Source organism: Oryctolagus cuniculus, chromosome 1 (assembly GCF_051225735.1).
Source record: "Oryctolagus cuniculus isolate XC-2025 breed Fujian yellow rabbit chromosome 1, ASM5122573v1, whole genome shotgun sequence".
In the NCBI taxonomy this organism is placed as follows: domain Eukaryota; kingdom Metazoa; phylum Chordata; class Mammalia; order Lagomorpha; family Leporidae; genus Oryctolagus; species Oryctolagus cuniculus.
Window position 1 is genome coordinate 168,274,918 of NC_142867.1, and position 27,566 is coordinate 168,302,483.

At 41.9% G+C, this 27,566-nt stretch overlaps 1 protein-coding gene and 1 long non-coding RNA gene across 3 annotated transcripts in view; one reads left to right on the plus strand and one right to left on the minus strand.

Annotated features, from left to right (window-relative positions):
• The first annotated feature begins 3,135 nt into the window (after positions 1-3,135).
• CD274 (CD274 molecule) lies at positions 3,136-27,146 on the plus strand. 2 transcript variants are annotated; one of them, XM_008255121.5, is made up of 7 exons: positions 3,136-3,292; positions 12,592-12,657; positions 13,539-13,880; positions 18,585-18,869; positions 21,189-21,296; positions 22,799-22,858; positions 24,584-27,146. In XM_008255121.5, the coding sequence occupies exons 2-7, from the start codon at positions 12,606-12,608 to the stop codon at positions 24,604-24,606; spliced, it is 870 nt and encodes a 289-aa protein (XP_008253343.1). In that variant the 5' UTR covers positions 3,136-3,292; positions 12,592-12,605; the 3' UTR covers positions 24,607-27,146. The 2 variants fall into 2 exon arrangements, with proteins under 2 accessions (XP_008253343.1, XP_089155345.1); XM_089299219.1 differs by lacking the exon at positions 12,592-12,657 and having other exon boundaries at positions 3,178-3,292.
• Positions 18,043-27,566, minus strand: part of LOC149128754 (uncharacterized) — a 31,457-nt gene continuing 21,933 nt past the window's right edge. Inside the window, exon 2 of the long non-coding RNA XR_016210224.1 lies at positions 18,043-18,395. This is a non-coding gene — a long non-coding RNA (uncharacterized LOC149128754). The remainder of the gene's footprint in view (positions 18,396-27,566) is intronic.

The window sequence follows — 27,566 nt, forward strand, 5'->3', positions numbered from 1 at the left end:
CATGGGAGCTGCCGGGACAAGAAAAAAGGACAGAAACAGAGGAAGGATCTGAATGTGGGCATCAAGTGAAGACAGCTGCCACTCTAAGCACCCACATATTAATGACTCCTGTCATTTAAGCCATTGTTTTGCGTAACCACAGCAAAGTATTCTGCTCCTTGATGTCTTCTTGGCACAGTTTATAGGCTGCAAATCCATGGCAAAGGTGGGGACAACAAGGTTCAGAAGTTGGGTAGGAACAGATGGGAAAAAGGTGCAGTACATAAGGCAGTGGTTTACAACCCTACTCAATCCAAAACAGAACATGGGGATGAATCTGGATATTGTCTTTATCAATAATAAAATGATAAACATTCAGTGCAAAGCTGTTCATCATTTTTTTTTGTTTTGAGAGTATCTTTAATATACCTTGCTTTTGAAAATCAAGAAAGCTTATTGAAAATTGCTCATGCACTAGGAAATTGTTCTCATCATGTCAGACCCAGATGTATCACCCTGAAATCTCTCCTCCTTTTGAGATTGGTTCAAATGAGATGATCTTGCTAGTTGAAAGGCAAAAGTGGCAAGTGGGGTTGGTGGGCAAAGTGAAGGGAGTCACTGATACAAATCAGCCAAATTAGGTGGAGGAAAAGCAGTTACAGCTGTACTCCCAAATAACTCTTGGGCCAATTTTTTTCTTAAATCATCAGTTTTCAAAACTTCAATGTGAACATGACTCACCTGGGGACATTGTTAAAATGACAGTTTCCAGGACCACCCCTCAGAGGTTTGCACCTACCAGGTCTGTGGCAGATGCCTGGAATGAGTATTTTAATCTTTTTTTTTATTTGACAGGTAGAGTTATAGACAGTGAGAGAGAGAGTAAGGTCTTCCTTCTGTTGGCCCACTCCCCAAATGGCCGCTACGGCCGCACTGTGCCAATCCAAAGCCAGGAGCCAGGTGCTCCCTCCTAGTCTCCCACGCGGGTGCAGAGCCATCCTCCACTGCCCTCCCGGGCCACAGCAGAGAGCTGGACTGGAAGAGGAGCAATGGGGACTAGAACCCGGTGTCCATATGGGATGCCAGCGCCGCAGGCAGAGAATTAACCAAGTGATCCAGGGTGCCAGCCCCTGGAATGAGTATTTTAAACACTACTCCAAGACAACCGTGATGCAAGAGACTCTCAGAGATACCCTGAGAAATGGCACATGGGCGATGATAAAGTTTTTCCTCTAAAAATGAATAGAGTAGGTGGGGGTATGATTAGAAACCAGTGATACTGGAGATGAGCATGGCATATAGCTCTTCAGCCCTGCCTAGCCACTGCTCTTCTCCCTCAGCGCTTCTCCATCTACGCTGTCCAAATTATAAAACTTACAGAAGATTTCAGGACTAATGCCACCATCGATGGCTATTTTGATTTACATATATTTCTGCAGAAAAAAAATAAAACTTTCTCTTTTTCTAAACACATCCTGTTTTTCTACCTTTGGAGATTACCAAAAGCTTCATGAAGGTGCAAGATCAATTGCATGGGAAAATGAATGGCAGAAGTGTGGAAACAGGTGGGAGGGATGAACAAGAACACAAATCTTCAGATTACTAATACACAAATCACCAAGCCACAAGCTGAGTAAAGACCTCTACTTCCCATAAATAACTTCAGAGAAAGGCAAATTTCACTCATTTCCTGCCTTTCCTATTGATCCCAGAGGTAGGCCCTGAACATTGTTTTCATAAAACAAACATACACATGCCCAGCTTTTAAAATTATTTATAGATCACAGAGGCCATCTAAAAAGATATGGCTTCATCCTAGCTATTTGGTAAATTCTTTGTCTAAGATAACTCAGCATTTCAGGGATAGATAGCTTTCTAGACCGTGTTTTCAGATCTCAATAGTCATGACCACACTAGTAGATCATGAAATTTATATCCAGGGCCTTGACCATCATGTTTAGAAAAATGAAAGGGATTAAATAGAAACTGTTAGAAGACATCCCAGATAGTAGATTTAAGTACTGTTTCATGAACCTTGTTTAAATATGTTTGTACACACACACACACACATAAATATGTATGTGTAAGCTACTTTACTACAGTAATTCTATATTTTAGTATAAATTGCAGTCAACAAAGTTGGGGAAACTGCTCTATTCCAGTAGGTGGCCTCAACAGATTTGAAACAGGAAGCTTCTAAGCTAGATCTCTAAAATCTATGACAATTTTTTTACTGAGACCAAAGAATTCCATGCCCACAATCTGATCGTTAAAGCTGTATCCACCTCTGTATTTTCCAAGTTAAGAATAAAAACCTATGATACTCAGAATGGGGACATTCTTCTCTGGGAAGCAAGTGCCATAACCAAGCCAATGGATAAGCTCAGTGTTCATTCACCAATGCAGAATTTGAATTGCAGTTGAAAGGAATAATTGGGAAAACAAATAATTCAAATTATGTTAGAAAGAAAGGGAGGGAAGAAAAGAGAGATGGAGAAAGGAAGATGGTAGTAGTTGGAAGGCCAGCTGCAGGAAAATGCTTAAGTAAACTATGGACAGCCCTCAGCAGAGACATGTCTCAGCTGCAGCCCATCTACTGATTCACAGTTACCAGGAGGGCTTCTCTATCCCACTGAAAACAGCTTTTCCTGCTTAGATTCTAAAGAGGGTTGGAGAGTGAGAATCCAGAACATTTTTCAAAGGTTAGCTCAGATGGGAAGTTTTTTTTTAATGACGAAGCAACTGAAGTTTCATTATGTCGAGGAACTTTGAGGAAGTCACAAAATCCACGATTTAAAAATACATTTCCTTGTATACACACACTCCCCTACTTTCTAGAATACACACCAAAGCTATATGATCTGCTGTTCACTTTCTATATGTCGTAGGGTTATAGTAAGATGTTCAGTCATCTTAAGACTTATCAGAAAGGGGGGGGGGGGCTGAAGGCAGAATTTATTAACGTGTCTGGATTTTGAAGAGAAAACCAAGATCTCCAGGCTTCAAGATGTCAAGATTTTGGTTCGTTTTAAGTTTTGAACCTTTAAAACTTGCCGGATGGGAATTGGTCTTATCTTTAGATTTGTTCTTGACTCAAGGGGACCGTTAGGTTTCACTTTCGGTGAAAGGATGAGAATCCTCTAGCTTCCAAATGACGCAGGTGGATTTCCTCGGGGCGTGGCTGTGGGCAGACGTGGGCGGGGACCCACCGCGCCCTGCCGCCGAGGTAGTTAGCGTGGGAACTCGCCCGGCGGCCTCCCAGTCCCGCGCGGCACGGGGTCTCGGCGTGGACCGCGGGTCTCGGCGTCCGCAGGTAGGGAGCGTTCTTCCTCCACCGGGTGCCCCTCTCCCCAGCGTCTTTGGCCGCTGGCCGGCGCTCTGGCAAGTTTATGGTGCCCCTTTCTGTGGGATGGAGAGAAGAGAGCAAAGGGAAGCGCGCTAGTTTTGGGTGCAGTAGAGTCCATTACTTGTTAGTGTTAAGTAAAAACAGGCAAATTTCACGCATCTGGCCTTGCACCCCGCGCGATTCCTCTCCGTGCGTGTAAGCCCTCTAGGTGCCTGCGTGTTCAGGAGTGCGGTCCTGTGGTTGGTAGCTCGGCTAAGGAGAAATTTCTAGGCTGGAGGCTGGAGCGCCTCAGGTCTCCATCTAGCCTCAGCCCCTTCGCCAGCAGTCTGCACCTGGGCGAGTTCCCACCCACACCTCTCCTAAGATCTCTTCTTCCCCGAAGACTCAGGACTGCAGAGCTTCAGTCCTTTGTTGTATCTGCTAATGTTAGGGTTAAGTAGTTCTGACGGAGAAATGGAAAAATAAGAGTAAAAATGTTAAAGCGTTTTGGGGACACGCCGACCTGAGCTTAGCCTGGATCCGAGTTCAGTCTGGGGGTTATCTGATAACACAGGGAGTTAAAGTAGTGTTGTTTTACCTTGTTTTTGTAATCTGAGAAGAAATAGACTGTGAATGCTTTTCTATGAATTAAACAACCTTCTAAAAATTTGTGGTTTTTTTTCTAATTGCTGCATTCCAGTTGACTGGGTAACCACATGAAATTAATGTCCAATAGGTGGACCAGAAGATTATTTATAGTGGTTCACTACCTTAGCCTCTGATTGAACATCAGTGCATAAAAATTTCTGGATCATTGCTGATTACTGGGATTGCTGATTACTATCTTCAGATAGATTCTTAGACGTGTGCCCACTTAGTCAAAGTGAATATTTTAAAAGTGAAAGTTGCCTTCCAGAAAGAATGTGCCAGTTGACAATGACAGTCACAAATAGTGTTTAAGGAGAACTGTCTTACTACGTAGAAAAAAAAATTAGCCTTTTGCAGTGGAAGAGGGTAGGCAGAAGCTTTGTGACAGCAAATACCATGGGAGATTGAAGCCAAGCATGGAAAAAATACACCTGCCTCAGTGTGACTGAGGGGAAAGAAGTGTGGGCACAGGGTTTAGTAAAGTTTCATAGAGTTTGAGATTTTAGTAAAGGTTTAGTAGATCAACTGTCTTCCACGTTTGAGAAGGGAGGCTTGCGGCTCTGTGTCTTCCTCCTGCCCATCCTACCCTGGGAAGACAGAGAAGTAGCTTCAGTTCCATAGTGTTATACTGGACTTTCCCCAAGAACCAACCCACTTCCCCATTGTTTCTCTCCCACTTTGCATTTCGCTGCTCTTTGAATGTCTCTGTCCTTGTCTGCTCACACAGTCATGGCTTCTCCCCTGCAGAAGGGCATACCAGTGTTCTTGCCTTCCACAACTGCCCTGAGGAGGGGTTTGGAGATCAAAGACCATGTCTCCTTCAGGGAGCCTATACTCTTCCTTTCTCCTGCCCCCGTTAATGACAGCTGCACTCCGAGGGAACAGAGCCTTGGAGGAGAAGGTACAATGAGGAACTAGGTGCATATTGGATCTAATCCTTCAACTTTCAGTAAACTTTCATTGCCCCTAGAATTTTTAGCCAAATTCAGTAAAGGATAAGAACTCCACCAGGGAGGCAGGCACTGTGGTGTAGAAGGCTAAGTCTCTGCCTGCAGTGTCAGCATCCCATATGGGTGCCGGTTCAAGTTCCAGCTGCTCCACTTCTGATCCAGCTCCCTGCTATGGCCTGAGAAAGCAGTGGAAGATGGCCCAACTCCTTGGGCCCCTGTACCTGCATGGGAGACCTGGAAGAAGCTCCAGGCTCCTGGTTTGGCCTGGCCCAGTCCCAGCTATTTGGAGAATGAATCAGTAGATGGAAGGTCTCCCTCCTCCTCCCTCTCTCTCTCTCATTCTTTCTCCGTATCTCTGCCTTTGAAATAAATAAATATTTAAATAATCAAAAATAAATACATAAAAAAGCTCTACCAGGGTATGTCATAAACACTGCCAAAATTAGGTTTAATCCTAATGGATCCAACATCTCTGTGTTTTATTCAACAGTGCTTTCTTGGCATAAGAAGTATCCTTTTGCCCATTGAGTGTATTGTTGTTTATAATGTCAAAATTAAAATTTATAATTATGCCGGCGCCACGGCTCACTAGGCTAATCCTCTGCCTGCGGCGCTGGTACACCAGGTTCTAGTCCCGGTCGGGGTGCCAGATTCTGTCCCGGTTGCTCCTGTTCCAGTCCAGCTCTCTGCTGTGGCCAGGGAGTGCAGTGGAGGATGGCCCAAGTGCTTGGGCCCTGCATCCGCATGGGAGACCAGAAGATGCATCTGGCTCCTGGCTTAGGATCAGCGCGGTGCGCCGGCTGCAGCGGCCTTTGGGGAGTGAACCAACAGAAAAAGGAAGACCTTTCTCCCTGTCTCTCTTTCTCACTGTCCACTCTGCCTGTCAAAAAAAAAAAAGTTATAATTATGCTATGATCAACTCTGACCCAAAAAAGAAAGGAGACCAGGTAGATGCTGTTGCCTCATTCCAGGCATGGATACCTCCAGTATTCTCCACCTACAAAGGAGATTGAAAAAGAGAAAAATTTTAAGAATAATGCATCCAACACTAGTAAGACAATGGTAACTCATTTTATTTTCCCCCATTGTGTATGTATTTTTAACATGAAAGTTTCATCCAGCTTGATTAGAAATCAGTATCATAAGCAGACCAAAAAACATCAGATAATTTACAAAATAACTAAACAATAAGCCCATGAAAAAATAAATTATAGTTTTCAGTAATTAGAAAAAAAAATTTAAACCTACTCAGTTCTCAGTGTACCACTACCAAATATCAGCATGTGTCAAGAACTAGGAAAATATTCTTTATCCCTGATCAGATATTGTATTTTGGGAAATCTGTCTGGGCCTGGCACATAGTGAATACCCAACAAATGTTTGCTGAAGGCACAAATACAATATTTTAAAAATTGGCAATAATCTGATACCTGAAAATAGAGCACTTAATTATTATGGGACCATAAAATAAGATGCTTATGAAAATTATGCAGTAAAATGAAAAGCTACTTTTCACAATCTTGAATTAGAAGTCAGTATGAAATGTATGATGTGCTTGAAGACTCATGGGAAAGGGACTGAAGGACAAAGATGTGCTAAGATGCTCACAGTGGTTGCAGGGGTTCTCAGCGTGGCCTGATTGACATTTGAGGCCAGATACGTGTGCTGTGAGGGCGTCTCCCGTGTGTTCCAGGATGCTTAGCAGCATCCCTGGCCTCTACCCAGAAACACCAAGGGCAGCTCCCCACCACCTCCCCATTTTGACAACCGAAAGTATTTCCAGGCATTAACCAATGCTTTCTGGGTCAGAGTGCTAGAACACTGACTGACCTTCCCCTTCTGGTCTCATTTTCTGTAATGTAGTTACTTTACTTTTATAGTGAAAATAGAACATGAAAATAAATGAATGTCATTATCAAATCTCAATTCTGAAGTTAGCTGTGTTTCTGGGGGTTCTTCTCATCATGCTACTTGCAACTCAGCAAGTTGGCAAAGTGAAATGATTCCTTATTTTTTTATCTTGTTCTGATAGTAAAAGTAAGACATTAATTCATTTGAAAATTTGAACACAGAAAAAGAACAAAGAAATCATTCACAATCTTAACTCTTTATCTTCCCTAACTTCCTTTCTCTTTTAAAGTCATTAAGACAGAGGCAGCTGTGATGAGGCATCGGCCAGTTCCCATCCCAGCTGCTCCAGTTCTGATGCAGCTCCCTGCCAATGCGCTTGTGCTTGGGCCCCTGCTACCCCAGTAGGAGACTTAGAAGAAGCTCCTGGCTCCTGGCTTCTGCCTGGCCCTAGCATTGGCAATTGTGGCCATCTGGGGAGTGAACCAGCCACTGAAAGATCGCTCTCTCTCTTTGTATCTCCATCTCTCTCTGTAAGTCTGACTTTAAAATAATAAATCTTTATTTATCTATTTATTTATTTGAAAGCATTACACAGAGAGAGGAGAGGCAGAGAGAGAGAGAGAAAGGTCTTCCTTCCGCTGGTTCACTCCCCAATTGGCCGCAACTACTGGAGCTGTGCTCATCCAAAACCAGGATCCAGGAGCTTCTTCCAGGTCTCCCACGTGAGTGCAGGGGCCCAAGGACTTGGGTCATCTTCTACCGCTATCCCAGGCCATAGCAGAGAGCAGGATCGGAAGTGGAGCAGCCAGGTCTCGAACCAGTGCCCATATGGGATGTCAGTGCTTCAGGCCAGGGCATTAATCTAGTGCGCCATAGCACCGGCCCCTCAAATAAATGAATCCTTAAAAAAAAAGAAGAGGAAGAGGTGAAAAGCTGCCTGTCCTCCCTCTAATTTTGCTTTTAGAGATTATCACTGCCAGCCTCTTGGACATTTCCTCTGTCTAAAGATATGGACACACACACACACACACACACACCCCTACACATTTTCTTTTTTTCCTTCCTTTCTTTTTTTTAAATTTATTTTATTTATTTGAAAGAGTTACAGAGAGGACTGGCACTATGGCATAGCGGGTAAAGCCACCGCCTGCAGTTCCGGCATCCTATATGAGCACTGGTTCATGTCCTGGCTGCTCCACTTACAATCCAGCTCTCTGCTGAGGCCTGGGAAAGCAGTAGAAGATGGCCCAAGTCCTTGGGATCCTGCACCCCTGTGGGAGACCTGGAAAAATCTCCTGCCTCTTGGCTTGGGATAGATGCTGTTCCAGTCATTGGAGCCACCTGGGGAGTGAACCAGCTGATGGAAGACACCCCCCCCCGCCTCTCTGTAACTCTACCTTTCAAATAATAAATAAATAAATCTCTTTTTTCAAAAAAGAGAGTTACAGAGAGATAGAGATAGAAAGAGAGAGGTATTCCATCCATTGGTTCACTCCCCAAATTGCCGCAGTGGTTAAAGCTGAGCCAATCTGAAACCAGGAGCCAGGAGCTTCTTCCGGGTCTCCCACATGGGTGGAGGGGCCATCCTCTGCTGCTGTCCCAGGCACATTAGCAGGGAGCTGGATCAGAAGTGGAGCAGCCGAGACTCAAACCAATGCCCATGTGGGATGCTGGTGCTGCAGGCTGGGCCTTTAACCTGCTATGCCACAACACCAGCCCCTTCACTTTCTTTTTTAAATGAAAGTAGATTTCTGCTGCGCGCTGCTTTACGTTTTCCGTGTCTTTGTACAATCAATATATACACAGCTACTGAATTCCGTCTTTAATGGCATTGTATTACCTGAGAGTGCCAAAATTTATTCAGCCATGTCGGCTATCTAGGGTATACCCACCTTGGGGCTGTCATTAACAATGATCATCTTTATATATATAGTTGTGTGTATGTGTGTGTGTGTGTGTGTGTGTGTTGGTTTTGTAATGTAGATTCCAGAAGAGGGAGTGGAAGTTCATATGACATATGCCTTTGAAATTTTAATAGGGATTACCAAATTGTCCTCCAAAAAATGTTATATTACTTTCTATTCCCGCCATTAGTGGGCAATACGGCCAACTTGTCCATATCTCTACAAACATTTAATATTAACAATGTCTTATTATTTTGGTCAAGATAATATTAGCAATGTCTTATTATTTTGGTCAAGATAATAGGAGAAAAACAGTACCTCATACTGTGAATGCTTTTTTTGATGTGATTAAGCACTCTTTCCCATGTTCGCTTGCCATCTGTAATTCCTGTCCTCTCAACTCTATGTTGGCACCTCTGTTTATTTTCCTCTTGGGTTATGTGTAGTTTTATTACTGATTTTGGGGGCTATTTTATGTATTAAGAGCATTCATCTTCTGTGTTATGAATGTATAGCATTAATTGATCAGCTTTGACTTGTGTATGTATACAAAGGTTGAAGAAACACTCCAAGGGACACTGATTTTTTAAATCAAAATTGTTCAAATATAACATAAGAGAGAGATGTTAGTATGTTAGTAAGCAGATGGGCTGAAAAACACTACAAATAGTGTTTTAATCCCCTACTTGAATGCCGGCCCCACGGAAGAATGACCGACCTCCCTCTCTTCCTCCCTCCCTTCTTTATTTGAAAGACAGAGTTACAGAGAGACAGAGACAGAGAGAAAGGTCTTTCGTCCACTAGTTCACTCCCCAAATGACCCCAATGGCCCCAACTGGGCCAATCTGAAGCCGGAAACCAGGAGCTTCTTCCGGGTCTCCCACATAGGTGCAGGAGCCCAAGGACTTGGACCGTCTTCTACTGCTTTCCCAGGCCATAGCCGAGAGCTGGATCAGAAATGGAGCAGCTGGGACTCAAGCTGGTGCCCATAGGGGTGCTGGCACTGCAGGTGGTAGCTTTACCAGCTACACCACAGTGCTGGCCTTTGACTTTTCTTTCTTGCTCACTGCTATATCCCCCATGCCAAAAATTGTGCCTGGCACAGAAGCATGCAGTCAGTACTTGACGAATCGAAGAATTGGTAAAATGTTAAGCATGATTCTGAGGCCAGAGTGCTGTTTAGGATATCTGCCATTCTATGAGTCTACTGTGTATCTCACTTCCCATGTTGGATCGTTCTCTCCCTTTTTTATTCTATCAACTAGTATTTGCAGACACTAGTCTTGTTTATGTGATCCCTTTGGCTCTTAGTCCTATAATTATGATCAATTGTGAACAGAAATTGATCACTTGGACTAGTGAGATGACATTGGTACATGCCACCTTGATGGGACTGAATTGGAATCCCCTGGTATGTTTCTAACTCTACCATTTGGGGCAAGTCAGCTTAAGCATGTCCCAAATTGCACATCTCTTCCCTCTCTTATTACCACTCATATTTAACAGCGATCACTTTTCAGTTAAGTTTCAACACTTAAGAATAATTGTGTATTGGCCGGCGCCGTGGCTCAATAGGCTAATCCTCCACCTTGCGGCGCCGGCACACCGGGTTCTAGTCCCGGTTGGGGCGCCGGATTCTGTCCCGGTTGCCCCTCTTCCAGGCCAGCTCTCTGCTATGGCCAGGGAGTGCAGTGGAGGATGGCCCAGGTGCTTGGGCCCTGCACCCCATGGGAGACCAGGAAAAAGCACCTGGCTCCTGGCTCCTGCCAGGATCAGCGCGGTGCGCCGGCTGCAGCGGCGGCCATTGGAGGGTGAACCAACGGCAAAGGAAGACCTTTCTCTCTCTGTCTCTCTCTCTCACTGTCCACTCTGCCTGTCAAAAAAAAAAAAAAAAAAAAAAAGAATAATTGTGTATTGATTACAGTATTCAACCAAAAGTATTAAGTAGAACAAACAAACAAAAAATACTAAGAGGGATAACATATTAAGTTGTTCATCAACAGTCAGGGCAAGGGCTGATCAAGTCACCGTTTCTCGTAGTGTTCATTTCACTTTAACAGGTTACCTTTTTGGTGCTCAGTTAGTTGTCACCGATCAGGGAGAACATATGATATTTGTCCCTTTGGGACTGGCTTATTTCACTCAGCGTAATATTTTCCAAATTCCTAACAGGGATCACTTTTCAGTTAAAATTTAAACACCTAAGAATAATTGTGTGTTAATTACAGAGTTCAACCAATAGTACTAGAAAAAAAATACTAAAATGGATAAAGTATTACATTGTACATCAACAGTCAGGACAAGAGCTGATCAAGTCACTGTTTCTCCTAGTGTCCATTTCACTTCAACAGGTTTCCCCTTTGGTGCTCAGTTAGTTGTCACTGATCAGGGAGAACATATGATATTTGTCCCTTTGGGACTGGCTTAATTCACTCAGCATGATGTTTTCCAGATTCCTCCATCTTGTTGCAAATGACCGGGTTTCATTGTTTTTGACTGCTGTATAGTATTCTATAGAGTACATGTCCCATAATTTCTTTATCCAGTCTACTGTTGATGGGCATTTGGGTTGGTTCCAGGTCTTAGCTATTGTGAATAGCCCATGAGAGTATTTCAGGCATGGAAAGCCAAGACACTCTGGGGGAAAAAAATGACCTAAATGAAAGATCTCTGCGAGTGAGATCCCAGTGAAAAGAACAGGTCATCAAAGAAGGAGGCACCTTTCTCTGAAGGGAGGAGAGAACTTCCACTTTGACTACAACCTTGTCTAAATATGATCAGAGTCGGTGAACTCAAAAGACTTCCATAGCCTTGGCAACTCATGACAAGAGCCTAGGGTGATTACTGATGCCATAAACAAGAGTATCAATTTGTTAGGTCAACAACAGGAGTCACTGTGCACTTACTCCTCATGTAGGATCTCTGTCCTTAATGTGCTGTACCTTGTGATTTAATGCTATAACTAGTACTCAAACAGTATTTTTCACTTTGTGTTTCTATGTGAGTGCAAACTGTTGAAATCTTTGCTTAATATATGCTAAACTGATCTTCTGTATATAAAGAGAATTGAAAATGAATCTTGATGTGAATGGAAGGGGAGAGGGAGCGGGAAAGGGGAGGGTTGTGGGTGGGAGGGAAGTTATGGGGGGGAAGCCATTGTAATCCATAAGCTGTACTTTGGAAATTTATATTCATTAAATAAAAGTTAAAAAAAAAACAAAAACAAAAAAAATGTTAAGCATGATGAGAAAGTGAAGCAAGCATCTAGGCTGATACACTTCTAAGAGCAGAGTGTGAGTCAGCCGAACCTGGGTCACATCCAACTTTCCCTCCTTCCCATCCCCCCTGTGATAGCAGAACCTGTCTACTGAGGGAGTAAGATTTATCATCTGGAGCAAGTGAAAGTCAGAGGGAGATTTTGAAGGGTGAATCTGCTCTGGTTAGGATAGCAGAGTGGACATCTTAAAGAGCTAAAGGGGAGGATGAATATATTCAATTATAGGGAGTGGGGGAAGTATTGAAAGGTGAGAGAAGTGGAAATAAGATTCTCTTTGCTTCAAAAGTTTCGGGGAGCAGTTTATAGATTTCTAGATAAGTTACAATGCAGAGACAAATGAAGTTGTTGAAAGGATTTGGGTGCAGTATTTTCTCCTTAGGCTTCTTTTTAGTGTACATTAAGGGTTTTTTCAGAGCCTATAACTAAATTTAAAAATTCTCATATTATAGAATTGTTTTCCCACTTGGCTTTTTATGGCTCAGAGATAATAAGTGAAGGTATTGGATTTCCAAAATCCCTGTTGCAAACCAAATTTAAAAATCAGACAGTGCCTGGTTATCAGGACTATTTCAGGTTAAAAACTTCCAAGTCCCATACTTGTATGGTGTGTGTTCAATTACTGAGTAAAGCAGTCTTCTTTTTGTCTCTCATAATTAGGTCATTCCAGAAAGATGAGGATATTTAATGTCTTTACATTCATAGCCCACTGTCATTTGCTGAACGGTAAGACACCAAATCCTTTACTTAGGTCTGTATTTTCAACTATGAATTGAAAACTAACACTCTAAAGTGGATATTACTTTCTTATAAGAAAATATCTATTTTTGTATGTCATAACAGTTCATCTATATCATTGTATAAATATATAGAGAATAGAGACAAACCAAAAGAAACAGAATTAAACAGTTATCCAATTCCTAACCTTAAATAGTTATCCAATTCCTAACCTTAAGTAGTCCCTAGGAATTGGATAACTGAAAATGACTACTGAAAATGTCTGGGGAAAATGACCTATTTGTTTACTTTTGATTTTTTTTTAAACTATACTGGGATCATTTTATCTATGTTGCTTTGTGTCCTGCTTTTTCTGAGGAGGCCGTCCTCAGAGAGAATTTTATTATACCTGGAAAGTGTCAGGGGAACACAGTACTGGCATCGTCCTCCCTACATCTCCCTATCCATGTGCCTCTTGCCAGGGAACTGATCCAAAGTTTAGATCAGTAAGGAGAAGACTATTAGAATGTACCGTTCAATGTATATAAAAGGCAGGTTGGTCTCCAGTCAAAGACATTCTGGGGATATCTACTTGAAACCAAATTTCCCTGCTTATAGGTCCTCTGTCACCACGTAACATTTCTACAGGGATGTATATTTATGAGTTATGGGACAACTTGTTTAGCTAGTCTTATTATTTTAATTTAAGGATAAGATATAACATCTAAAAACATGTTTGAAATCCACTGGATAAAATACATGTTTTAGGGAAGTAAGTCCTTAAACATAGTTGTCATATAACTGACCAAAGTGATTGTAAACCTGTACTCATTTTGTTAATGTTTTGAGGAATTTTCCATCTCCTGAAGGTTGGTTATCTTTCTTTTCAGCATTTACTGTCACAGTTCCCAAGGACCTGTATGTGGTAGAATATGGCAGCAATGTGACAATTGAATGCAAATTCCCAGTAGAAAAACAATTAGACCTCAATTCCTTAGTTGTCTACTGGGAAATGGGTGATAAGCAGATTATTCAGTTTGTGCATGGGAATGAAAACCTGAAGGTTCAGCACAGCAGCTATAGGCAGAGGGCCCAGCTGTTGAAGGACCAGCTCCACCTGGGAATCGCTGCGCTTCAGATCACGGATGTGAAATTGCGGGATGCAGGGGTTTACTGCTGCATGATCAGCTATGGTGGTGCAGACTACAAGAGGATTACCTTGAAAGTCAACGGTAAGAATTATTATAGGGAAGGAGGCCTAGCCTTTTTTAGAAACATATCCTGAGTATTGAGAACTTTTCATTCTGCGAGGTTTGGACTCAGTGTCTAACAGTGGAGTTCTGTTCACTCGTTCATACACATAGCCAGTGTGCATTTCTTGAGCACTGTCTATGGAAAGTCACTGAAGATCCAGAGCCATAGTGTACAATGTGTTCACTTTTCAAAAAAATAAATTCCTTACTTTTTAATATAAAAATTAATGCTACATACTTAGAAATAATTCACATACTGTAGAAAGGAATACAATGAATTGCAGAAGTATCCCTTCTCCTTTCACCACCATTTTGCATGGCTTGCAAAGATAGTAAACATTTGTGTGTCACTCCAAAATTTTTACTCAAGTATTGTTTTTTTATCTTAGGTGCTTTATTTTCCTTCTTTTAGCCTCTCTGTTGCAAACTCACTTACTTTTTAAAAACCCCATTGTAAAGGTCACATTCGAAGAGACTTGAATCAATCTATGAAGGTAAAAAATAGTCATATCAAGTGCAGAGGAGCTCATTCTTCCTAGAGATGGTATATGCTGTGGTCATTAGGCATGCATTCATCTTGAAAATCTTTACCATTGTTATCTAGGGGTGTTGAAGAGGAACTGTGAGTGCTGGTTCCTGAGTCTTGACGCACACATATGTTGTCAGACCACTTGAGTTCAAAATGTGGATTGGCACGACCTGAATAAAGGAAAGCACCCTAGCCGACCACCTCTGTTTTCATTGTTGAGTTTCGCAGAATCAGGTTGAAAGGATCCCACGTGTTAGCAGCTTATCCAAACTCCACAAAGAACAGAAATTCCCCTAAGAACCTTCTGTTCATATGGCATTCCTGTCATTCCCCGCCCCCTGCCATAGCCTGTCTAAATTACTCCCTGATATTGAGGTTAAATCTGCCTCTTTTCATTACATGGTGACCTTTTCATATTTCACTAGAATTAAATCATTTCCCCTGGTCTTTCCAAGATTGATGGTTAACTACCATCAATATGAAGGTCAATAATATAAACTCAAAAGACAAAGGTATATATGGATTAGGAAAAATGTGTCCATATTATGATTTATTACTGGATCTTTGGTTCTAGCTCAGTTAATGCTGTTGTCAGGAAAACGCCAGTTGTAAAGTGCTTTTAATTTTCATTATATTTTACCATATGCTTCTCCGTTCATGACGTTCATGAAAGAAAGTGTGGGATGTGATGGTTAACATTTTCATCTTTTTTCAGCCTATCAACAATATCAGGCACTCACTGTATTCCAGAACATGAAAGCAATTATTAAGCCATGAACAGCCATCATTGCTGTATCTGTCATAGGAGGGGAAGAGCATAATCCTGGTGGTGAGGAAGAAGGAGGCATGGAGGCTGGAGATCTAATTCCAGGGAAGGGCTCAGTAGCCTGCAGGGTGTATACAGGGAGGGAACAGCTGTTCCTGTAGTCTGGAAGGATTTCTTCCAGACACAATTTCCTTTGCTGTTCAAAATACTAGGACATCTTCCAATTTTTTTTCCCAAATTAGGGGTCCTTGATTGAGCAAATCAAATGACCAACCACATTTGAGGACCTGATTTCTCTGGCCTTTCAGTTTTGCATTATAAATTACTGAACTGGCATCCTAGTGGCATTCCAATTTGTTACTCTTTGCATACAGTGGTCTTGGGAGTTCCATTGAGCTATACCAAAAGTCTGAACTCTGCACTGAGTACCTCTCTGTTTTAATCATTGTCTCTTCTTTCTAGAACACAAACTCTACATGGACAGAAATTGTGGTCCATTTAATTCAATTAACCCATTTTTTAATATATATAGTAGAGTGGGAATGTGACAAGTGCACATTTTTTGTCATTTGCTGAATAAATTATTTCCTCAAATAGGAGTAGCATAAAATTTTTGAAAGATGAGTAGGTTTGGATATGTTAAACCAGCCACCAAGCTTCACTTGCGTTGAGACAGTATCACCAGTTTAAGTTTGGTGATCTGTTTGCAACAGCTTTGCAACTCAAGGAGGTCCAGCTCCTGAGTCAGCTCCACATGCAAATGATTTCGCAGTAATGCTCTTGGGTTTCTCTTCCCATCATTGCAAATGTGTGGTAGTAGCTTCCCCACAGGGAGATTACTCACCATGGGATTTTAAAGGTGAAGCATTTTGAAACTGAAACTAGAAAGGGTTTAGTTTGGGATTAACTCAGTTATCATTATCACTTTGGAGATTATTGTACCTTAATGTTTGCTAGTTTAAATACCAGGCTCTCAGGCTTCTGACTTTTAATTTAAAATGTTTATCCTTCATCACTGACCTAAAAACAAGGAAAATGAAATGTCCACTTATACGTTCAGGACTTTAAGTGGGATTAGGCACTAAAAAGACCAAGTGTTGCATAGTTAACCTGATAAAGCTGTTTTGATCATGTGGACCACAGATTAACTGCTATCATTCCCCACCAGCTCCATCTCTCCCCTTAAATGTCCAGCACTGTATAAGTGTCCTATTATCTATAACTATCTTTGTTATGTTGTGTACTATATCATATAACTACACCTTTTTGTTCATTGTCTGTGTTCTCCTTCCCACATGGGCAGGCATTTTGCCCTTTTTTTTTTTTTCCCCAAGATTTATTTATTTGAAAGAGAGAAGGGGAGAGGCAGAGAGATCTTCCCTCTGCTCGTTCACCCCACAGATGGTCACAATGGCCAGTGCTAGGCCAGGTCAAAGCCAGGAGCCAAGAGCTTCTTCCAGGTCTCCCACCTGGGTAGCAGGACCCCAATCACTTGGGCCACCTTTTGCTGCTTTTCCCAGGCCATTAACGGGGAGCTGAATGTTACAGCAGCTGGGACATGAATTTATGCCCATATGGGATTCTGGTATGACAGGCTGTGGCATTACCTGCTATGCCACAATGCCAGCCCCTGGTCTTATTCATTGTTGTATCCCTAGGGCTTGACATATAGTAGAGTAGGAATGTAACAGAAGCACACTTTAATTGTTGAATAAATGATCTCCTCAAACAGAGTTAGCCTAACATTTTTGAAACAGCAGGAGATTTAGATACATGAAAGTCTGTCTGAAGAAACTACCAGGCTGTACCTAACACAGCTGCAGTAAAAACAGAGGAGCCGCAGTACAGGCAGTGGTAATAATTAGCACTTCTGAAGCACCTATTATGTGTTGGGCCTTGTACCTGGCACTTTATTTATATTAATCACTTAGTGCTCAAAATGACTTGGGCAGATGCTTCCTGTCTAAGATGAATATTTTTCACATGTTGCTGTCTTTGAAATCTGAACGTATCTTTCAGTAGATAGGGTCTTATTTTCTATGACAGATAGTATTATTCTATCCATTTGAAGGAGGAGGAAACTAAGTTCCAAAGAAATCAAGCAGTTTGCCCAAATTCACCCAGCTAGTACGTGCTGAGGCCAGCTTCTAAACCCATGCAGTCTGGCTGTGAAGACTTCTTAGTCGTGTTTTACTGTGTGTAGTTATACCCCTGGTGCTTGTGTCGTATTGTACAAGGTACTTCAATAAGTTAATGGGAAAATGGAATTAAAAGATGTTTGTTTTGAGTGCAAAAAAGATTAGAAATCCATGCATGGTTTTTTCATGATATTCTTTCCCATGAACTTTTTGAAGATTCTCCCTGTTTAAATGATGGATTTGTAAAAGCAACATTAAAAATTTTTTAAAATAAATATATGATGTCCTAGATAGGATCCTAGAATTGAAAAAAGACATTTGAGAAAAACTGATGGGAATGAATACATTATGGAGTATAGTTAATAATACTGTATTAATGGCTTACTTAGAAGTGAATAACACATCAAAATCCAATTTTCTTTTATTAAAGTCTAGGAAAACAATGCTTGCCACTGAGATGTTTGCATTTCTGAAGATAGCTTTACAACAATAGAAAAAATATTCAGAAATAGATCTAAGAAGAAATGAGACCCTATGTAAAAACTGCAACACTCTACTAAGAAACATATAAAGACTTGAATAAATGGAGAAACATATTTCATATCTAGATAGAAAAACTACTGGTTTGAAAATTTAAAAATAAAAATTACAGTTCTCTTTAAATTAATGTATACACTTAGTTTGCAGTCAATAAGTATAGCAACATGATTTTTTTAAAGATTTATTTATTTATTTATTTGAAAGAGTTACACAGAGAGAGGAGAGGCAGGGGGTGGGGGGAGGCAGTCTTCCATCTGCTGGTTCACCCCCCAGATGGCCACAATAGCCAGAGCTGCACGGATCCGAAGCCAGGAGCCAGGAGCTTCTTCTGGGTCTCCCACATGGATGCAGGAGCCCAAGGACTTGGGCCATCTTCTACTGCTTTCCCAGGCCATAGCAGAGAGCCAGATCAGAAGTGGAGCAGCCAGGTCTTAAACCGGCACTGTAATGGATCCAGTGCCTCAGGCCAGGGCGTTAACCTGCTATGCCCCAGCAACATTTTTATGACAAGAGTTGTTGGCCTAAGTTCAAACAGAAGGTTTGAGAGAGAGTTAGTGGGTGCTCCCCCTGCTGAGGCATAAACTGCACATTAAGCTTATTTCTCTGAGAACCAGCCTTTATGGATACCTTTTCTAGGGTAGACACCCCCAAGCCAGGTATCTAGTTCTGTGCTAAGCCAAAACTCTGATTTCTCTGTACTTGCTACCTAGCACCCTATCACAAAATCAACCAAAGAATTTCTGTGGATCCAGTCACCTCTGAACATGAACTGACATGTCAGGCAGAGGGTTACCCTGAGGCTGAAGTCATCTGGACAAGCAGTGACCACCAAATCCTGCATGGCAAGACCGACGTCACCAATTCCAACCGAGAGGAGAAGTTTTTCAATGTGACCAGCACGCTGAGGATCAACACAACAGCTAATGAGATTTTCTACTGCACTTTTCAGAGACCAGGTCCCGAGGCAAACAATACAGCCAAGTTAATCATTCCAGGTGATATTCTGAATGTCTCAAAATGTGCCCACACTGTTCCCTCGCACCTAGTAAATATTCATCATAGCCATTCAGTGTTTGTTGAATATATGAGTGAGTGAGTGAATGAATGAATAACACAGCATTTTTACAATGCATCTAGCTTCCTCACCCTTATTTATCCCAGTCGTATTGCTATTTAAACATTAGGCAGCTGTTTATTGAATATGCCCAACATGTATTTGGCATTGGGTGCACATAAGAAACTAAGACATAGTTCACACTTCCCAGGCAGATAAGAAGACAGGTAATCCAGTTACACTTCTGTATGGGAAATGTTCTTGCAGCTGGGGAACACCGGAGAAGAATACTCAGCTTGGGCCATGTTTCTCGAGTCCAGCTCATAGCACATGAGGGATGCTCCCTTCTTTCTGGGTTTCTATGTCTGGAAGCAAATGGAGTTTTCCATTTTATCCCAAACAGTATAGATCCTTCCTCTCCATGTGCCTCTCCTCAGGTAGTCTGGGAAGCTCCAGCTCAAGGCTGTCTGCCTGGTACACAGAGCATGAGGCTATGCGTCCCTGGGCAAATCACTAGACTACTGAGTGCTTCACTTTCCCAGTAGGGTTAGAACCTATCCGGTAAGGTTATCACAGGGACAGAACGAGCTACAGTGTGTGAAAATGATCTGTAGCCTTTGCCTGCACAACTTCAGCTATGTTTTGGTCTCATCAGCAGACAGAAGGGGGTGGGATTCGAGACAGTCTAATGAGAGGCTCAGATACTTAGAGAAAGAAAGTGAGATGGGTGAGTGTGAAGTTTAATATAACCAGAGGTGTTCCGACAGTGCTTCTTACCATCCATCCAAAATATATTACAGAGAATGTTCGTGTGCTTTAGAGAGAACAACTGGAAAACTGGATAGAAAAGTCAATCAATAGGAAAAGATGAGGCAGATTAGCCTTGTGAACAAAAAGCGGTTCATCAGGGCGATGCTTGACTGAGATGGCCTTCAGTCAGAGCTGTGTGAGTGGGTTCCTGCCGTTTAAAACAGAATGACACCTTATTTGCGGGGGAACCTAGAGTAACCCCCTAAGCTGCTCTCAAGTCTGTTTCTTCATCTGTAACTTGGGGATTTTTAAAAATACCTGCTTACCTAACTCATCAAGTTGTCTTAAGACTGTATTAGCTTTTCATTACTTCAGTGCCTGAGAAAAACTACTTACAAAGGAAGAAGTTTATTTAGCTCACAGTTTTGGAGGCTCAAAGCCCAAATGGCATGATGCAGGCCCTGTGAGGCCTCGTAGTGGATGGCTGAGCCCATGCAGAGGAGGGAGCACGTGGCAAGCCGGAAAGCAGAGAGAGGCCGACTCAGGCTTCTGCAACAAGCCTCTCCCAAGCTCCACCTTCCAAGGGTACGACCCCAGCAACCAGAGGACCTCCACCAAGTGCCCCCTCCTGAGGGTTCTGCCACCCCCAGTAGCACCAACCTGGGTACCAAGCCTTTAATACACGGGTCTTTGGAGACAGTCAACATCCAAACCATAGCAGAGACTCAAAATATTTCAGAACAGTCTTTGTAAACCACTAGACTGGTTGCTGTGTGGCTTTAAAACTTGAACTGTGCAGTTAGGGGTCAGAGGTCTCAGTTGACAGTAGAGCTAATCAGGAGCTAATGTCAAGAGGTGGGAGCCAGCAGTCTCTGTGCATCCTAGTGCCATGGCAGCCCTTTTCCTCCTGCATGGGACTGCAGTCAGAGGGGCTGCTGAAATACAGCACTGACTGAATGTCCAGAGATGTTCAAACTGCAGAGAAAGGTAGCAAGGTTGATCCCCAGTCCTGACCACAGATGGGGGAGGCAGGAAGTATTCAGAGTGCCCATTGTCCTGTGGTCTGTGTAGCATCTTTTCGATATGCAGTAGGCTGCTAGCTTCTGTATTTAGATAATGCAAGAGGAAGAGACACAATGAAGACTGCCCTTGAGAATTGAGCCGCTACTATGCTGAGCTCTTTAGAAACATTCGCCTCACTAGAAATCTGTGCGTTTCCATGTTACAGCCTGCTTAAAGGACTTACCTGAGATCTCTAAACGGATCAGTGGCAGCAGAATCTAGCCCCAGGTGCATCTGTCCAAAGCCTGAGCTGCTTCTAATTCTCTGTGCTGCTACCAATTTCTTATCAAATTTCTTACCAACCCAGCCACTCACTGGCCAGGAAGTTAAGAATATTAGCCTGAAGCTAAACCCAATGAAACTTAAAGGATGGTTATTTTCCTGAACGCTTCCCATCAGAATTTTATCTTTAACCAGTTTCTTTTTGTTTTTGCCTTTGTTTTTCCAGAGCCGCCAGTGTTTCACAGGAATGAGAGGACTCACTTGGTGATACTGGGAGCCGTGCTATTGTTCCTTGGTGTAGCATTCACAGTCGTCTTCTGTCTAAGAAAAAATGGTATCTCCTTTATTGCAGTGGGCTTCACTGGGGACCTGGGAGGTGTATGACGGTGTTATTGCTCTCACAGTGGCCATTAGTAGGCAGATCCAGGGATGCTAAATATCCTGCCAAGTACAGAGCAGTCTCACATAACAAGGCATTATCCTACACAAAGAAGCAAGCAGGGTCCTCCTCCCCATCCCCGGGAAGCACTATAAGGCGCTGCCCTCCTGTCAGCCTTACCCTCTGGGGCCCACTTTGGATTTTAACTGTGCCACTGTGTGACCTTGTATACCATCCTTTCCTGTTCATTGTGCTGTTCTGCAGCATTACCTACTTTGGAGGGTAGCAGTGAACACTTGTAATAGCATTTCCAAGGGGGTGAGAGTTGACTCATGGCTTCAGGGAGACCTGACTTAGCTTTGCAAGGTGGCACAAAGATACTCCACTGTTCAGTAGCAACCACAGTGCTGCTGGGTGGGATTGCTAGGTGACGAGCAAGTACCTGGGGGTGAGGAGTGGGAGAACTAGTGTGTATGGAGGTTGAAGAAACCTCAAGGGCATACAGTTTCTTTCCATCATACAAATAACCACAGACTTCCAGAAGAGAAAGAGCTAAAGTGCCTGTTACTTGCAATTGGATTTGAATCTTGAAATAGTTGCACTGTTCTACTGAGCTACTTTATAAAAATGGTTCCTTCTGTTGACTGTGGTATTTTTGCCATAGAGTATCTTGCAAGATTTCAGGTAGATGGTGTTACATAGTTTTAGAAATAATTTGCATGTGTTTATTTCTCTGTTTACCCATGGGAACAATTAAAATACAGAAAAATTAGTATATTCAAATAATGTCCTTCCCTTTAGAGATGATTTAGAGTAAACATTTCCCCCTAATACTTTGAGAAGTGTACCAAGGGATCCAGTGATGGTTTGCATTTGGGGTAGTCTGATGTCCAATAGGGAAGTAGAATCTGAAAGGGAATTCCAATAGTCATTGAGAAATTTCCCCCAACCCCTTATAAGGTGAGTGACTCTGAGAAAGTGATGTAACTGAGGGAGTAGAGATCAGCTGTTTCCAAAGAAGAGGTTCTTAACAGAGCTAAGGTAGTTAGCCAGGATGCCAAGGTTAAGTTTCAGTGATCCTGAGATAGAGATGGTTTTTACAAGGAAATGATTGTTGTTAACTTGCATTTTGACTATTTTCCTGGAAAAGGGGATTAGTTGGCATTAGGAGTGGCCGGAAGGCCAATAGATTAAACAGAGTATATCAGGATATGAGTCATCGCTAAGAAAAGGATGGAAAATAAAAACATATTCTCTTAGAGAAAATCTAGGAGCAAAATCATGTGCCCTACATTGTAGGATTAATTAATCCCAGGGATTAGGAACCATAGAATAAGGAAACCATTGGACTTCCTAGAGGATAAATGTTTCATAGGAACCTGGAATTTAAATTCAAGTCATTGTGTGGGATGTACATTTGTGCTAAATGGAAATAAAAGTGATTTCTTTTTCTCCAGTGAGAATGATGGATGTGGAGAAAGGTGACATCCAAGATAGAAACTCAAAGAAACTAAATGGTAAGAATATCAGAAGGGATTGGGAAGTTGAAGGAAAAGGAACCAAAAAGCCAAAGCAATAACAAGGAGAAACTATCAGACTCAGTCTCCCCTCCTTGTAAACAATTCTGGTTGTCAGAACTGCTAGATTTTCTGTGCCCCACAGTCTGCAGGGATGTGGGGGTGGCCCCTGAGAGTTAAGACTGTGAGCAGCTTTGTGGAGAGAGAAGGGAAGTTGGGTAAGAGGCAGCTCCTCCTTTCTGAACGTCTGTGGCCCTGCATCCCAGGATATCTCCTTGTCACACGGTTCCCAGTTGACCTAGATGGATGGACAATTTAGATCTAGAACATTGTACACTAGGCAGTGTGCCAATTGCTTCGTGTGTGCAATCATTTAATCTCCATCTACCCCATCAAAAAAAAGTTAAAGGGGTAAATGCTAGAATTGTCCCCACTCTAAAAGAGAGAAAACAGAATGTCAAGAAGATAGTGGAAAGTGCCCAAGAACACCCAGCTGATGACAAATCAAACTTGAGGGCTCAACAGACTGACCATAGAATCTTACTCTTCATCCATCCACCTCAATCCATTTAGCTACAAATGTCTACATTTATAAAAGGGCAAAAAAATCCCCACCTCGCTGATTGAACCAAGTAGAAAGTTATATTATGGTTTCCAATCTTTTTTTTTTTTTTTAAGATTTATTTATTTGAAAGGCAGAGCTACAGAGAGGCAGAGAGAGAGGGAAGGACAGAGAGGTTTCCATCTGCTGGTTTACTCTCCATATGGCTGCAATGCTGGAGCTGGGCCAGCTGGAAGCCAGGAGCTTCCCCCAGGTCTCCTACAAGGGTTCAGAAGCCCAGTGACTTGGGCCATCTTCTGCTGCTTTCTTAGGCCAAAGTAGAGAGCTGGATCAGAAGTACAATAGCCAGAACTTGAACCAGTGCCCATATTGGGTGCCGGCACTGGTTTACCCAGTGTGCCACAGTGCCAGCCCCTCTAATCATTTTTAATGTAGTTGGAAACAAAACTACTTAAAGAGCCCAGGTTTTAAAGTAGTCTAATTAATGTGTGAAAGCTTAGGCAGGCTTTATTATGCAATCCATAGCGTTCCTTTGTGTTGTGAAGGAAATGTTGGAGTAAATGTTGGAGTTATCCTAAGGGACCAACCATTCCAGTGTGCTCAGGACTGAGGGTTTGCTTAGGAAATAGGACTTGGAGTTTTGGTGAGGTTTTTTTTAAGATTTATTTTATTTATTTGAAAGAGTTACAGAGAAAGGTAGAGACAGAGAGAGGGTTTCCACCCACTCGTTCACTCCCCAAATGACTACAGTGGCCGATGCTCAGCTAATCCCAAGCCAGGAGCCAGGAACTTCTTCCGGTTCTCCCTTGTGGGTGCAGAGGTTCAAGCACTTGGGCCACCTGCTTTCCCAGGTGCATTAGTAGGGAGCTGGATAAGACCCAAACCAGCATACATTTGGGATGCTGTTGCTGCAGGCTGGGGCTTTAACCCACTATGCCACAGCACCAGCCTGACTCTACGTTTTAAACTAGGATAGTCCTGGGCAAACCAGAATGTTTGGCCATCCTTTATCAACTAAGAGTGATGGACCTTATATATACTCTGCCTCTCTCTCTTGTTGTGAATTTAGTATATGGTCTGGAAAATATGAGTTATGTTTCTAATTCAATTTTTTGTTAATTTTCCCCCCACCCACCCATTAATACTCTGTTATCACTTTCTAGACATACAATTCGAGGAGACGTAACATAGCCCTGAAACTTTGGATCTCCAAGCAGGGATTCTCAGCCAGTGGTTTGGGAGTTCACCAGGGCCAGAGGAATGAATGGGCTGGCGGGATGCAGAAGGCGTTGGACTTAAAAGGCTCAAGCACTAAAGACAGAACCTGGGAAAAGCAAAGCAAAATGAAAAAGCATGGAGTGGCGAGAGGAGCCTGAAGGAAGCGTTGGAATTTCAGCAGGACTGAGAGATGCATCTGCACTGTGAAGAGGAGAAAGGACACTTCCGGATGAGGGCCTTCATCCTAGGAAAGTGGGCTGAGAATCCCTGATTCAATGGTCGGATGTGGCAGAGGCACCCTTGGCCTCTGCTCAGTACCTGTGTGTATCTCCCACATACCTGAGAGGTCCAGGGTTGCACCCATGTTCAAGTATGAGTTATTCCTATTTATTTTGATCCTGTGGGGTCTTGTCATGTGTATGTGCTTGTGAATGATTTCTATAGGAAGTATATTGCAATAGATGTTAAAATTTTGTTGCCAAACTAAGCTTGCTACTTAATGGCTTATTTGAGCCCCCCAAAGTATTTCTAAGGTGCTTGATATCCTGTATAACTATCTGTACAAGTAGGAAAGAAGCATAGAGAACAAACTGTTGGTTTGTTTAGGATCTTACCTTATTTAACCCACTGATACTTTGGTTGACTTGAATAATTTCATTCTCAGACATAAAGTGTCTGTCACAGTATCTGTTCTGTTTAAATATCACTTTTACAACTGTGTGGACCATACACACATCATCTCATCTCATCCCTTTAACAACCCAAGTTGTTGTTGTAACTACTATCACACTCATTCTGCAGCTGAGGAAAAAGAGATAGTAAGTAAATTGCCCAAGCCAATAAATAGCAGACCTCAGATTTCCATGGCTGGCACACACTGTCCTTTTAGAATACAATTTACAGATATTTTACTTTAAGCCATTCATTCATTCAAGAACTATGTATTCGGTGCCCTTGCATGTTATATGTATTTTGCACTGTGCCAGATATTGAATCTACATTTATGAGCAAGACATAGTATCTGCCCTTAAGGTTCTCATGGTATAATGAGATCAATTAAAAAATTATTGGTATAATTAAGTGTAGTGTCATAGCATAAGGTGTTCAGAGAATGATGATGTGAGATGGAAAGTCTAGCAGTGTTCCCAAGAGGAGGGACACTCTAGGTGGTCAGTCATTGAGTCCCTGGACAGTTGGATAGACTTACACATCTTAATAATCAAGGCAGTTTTAAGTCATGAGAAGTGGAAAAGCTTGTGGAAAATAATGTTGAGTTCCTTTTCTAGCATTATACTTATCCTTGATTCATTTGCTTTCAACATACAATCTGATGCTTGTCTTACAGTGTCCGATTGGTTAGCAGTTCTTTCTTTCCTATTTAAATGCTATTGAATTTTGAATTAATCCTCTTCCGTAATTCAAAATTCAAAAGACTAATAGGAGATAAGGAGGATCTGCATCCTGTCCATGCAGATTTCTATTTCCCTTTCCAGAAGCAACAATTGCTGCCTTTTGCTCATGTATTCTAAGGACAATCTATAGATGGAAATGTATGTTGCAAATACTAAGTGATAATACATACATGTCTTATGTGCACTTTGCTGTTTTTATTTAATATTTTGTTTTTTATGTAGCAGCTGAAACAAATCTGAAGTTCCTTATGGCCAGAAATTATGTCTTAGCTGTTTCTAGATTGTCTTTCCCTAGCCTGTAAGTATCTTTCATATAATTTAGTGCTTGTTCAACATGCATTATGTATAGCTTTAGACAACCAGCATTTGCTGAATACTTGTTCTGGGGTGGAGTTTGGACTTGGTTTATTTTGTGTACAATGGTTTCTCAGGGGTACACTACTAAGTCAACCTATTCCCAAAGGGCAACCTTTATTACCTCTGTGTGATAGAATTATGTCTGGGACTTTTATTCCCTCTATCTTCTCTTGAGTATAAGCTTAACTTTGATGCTGTATTTGCAGAATTACATATTCTTTCTGGGAGTTTCAGCAGTGTGCTGTACTGCTGGCTGCCTTCTCTGTGGCAGGAGAAGCCCTTTAGCTGTGCTTGAACTTGTGAATGCACTAGGTCTCTAAGGTGTTGTTTTCCATGGAACTTGGAGAGACACCCTCTCTTGAGGTCTCTGAGTTTTGCTTTCCTCTTAGCCATTTACTTGGCCATTTTCTGGAACTTTCTTTGCCTTACCACACATCAAGTCTGAAGAAATAAAGTCTCTAACAAGACTCCTTCTTAATCTATTTGTATTTCTACAGTCACTAATTTGTACGACAATGTCCTTTGTGTGAAGTTTAAGCAAAGGTTCCGACTGAGAAAGACATACCCAAGTCTAAGCATCTCGTGGTGTTGGATTTGTAAAGCACTTTATTATTGTTTTTGACTTGTGTTTCATTGTAAACAACATGAGCAGAGATAATATCTGATTCTGTATTTGAAGGTTATTGTTTGTACCTGCATTAATTTAATAAAATATTCTTATTTATTTTGTTTCTCAGTACACCAGCATGTCCATTTTCTTCTTTTTTATGCATTTATAAGTGCACTCCCAATTTAAAATGCCAGTGGAGAAAGCTGATTGGAATGTCTGCCCTCCCCTTTTTTATAGCTTCCATGTTTACACAGAATGTTCTTCAATCCTACATGATGAAAAACATCAAAAGAATGTATTTCCAAAAAGTAATTTATTGAAAATTTTCATTCTCTTTCATTTGATAGCTTCTTTTAGGATAATACTAACAAAAGAATCAAAATTCTGTCATCTAATTAAAGATCTGGGCAGGGGAGGATGGGAGAGATAGTGTGGAACTCGAGAGAACTGTAGGGAAATGAAGGGGCTTTCCTTAAGATAGTTCTTTTTTCAGATATTTCAACATGGATGTGCAAGCCACTGCATGTGAAGATAGATGTAGTTCAGTTT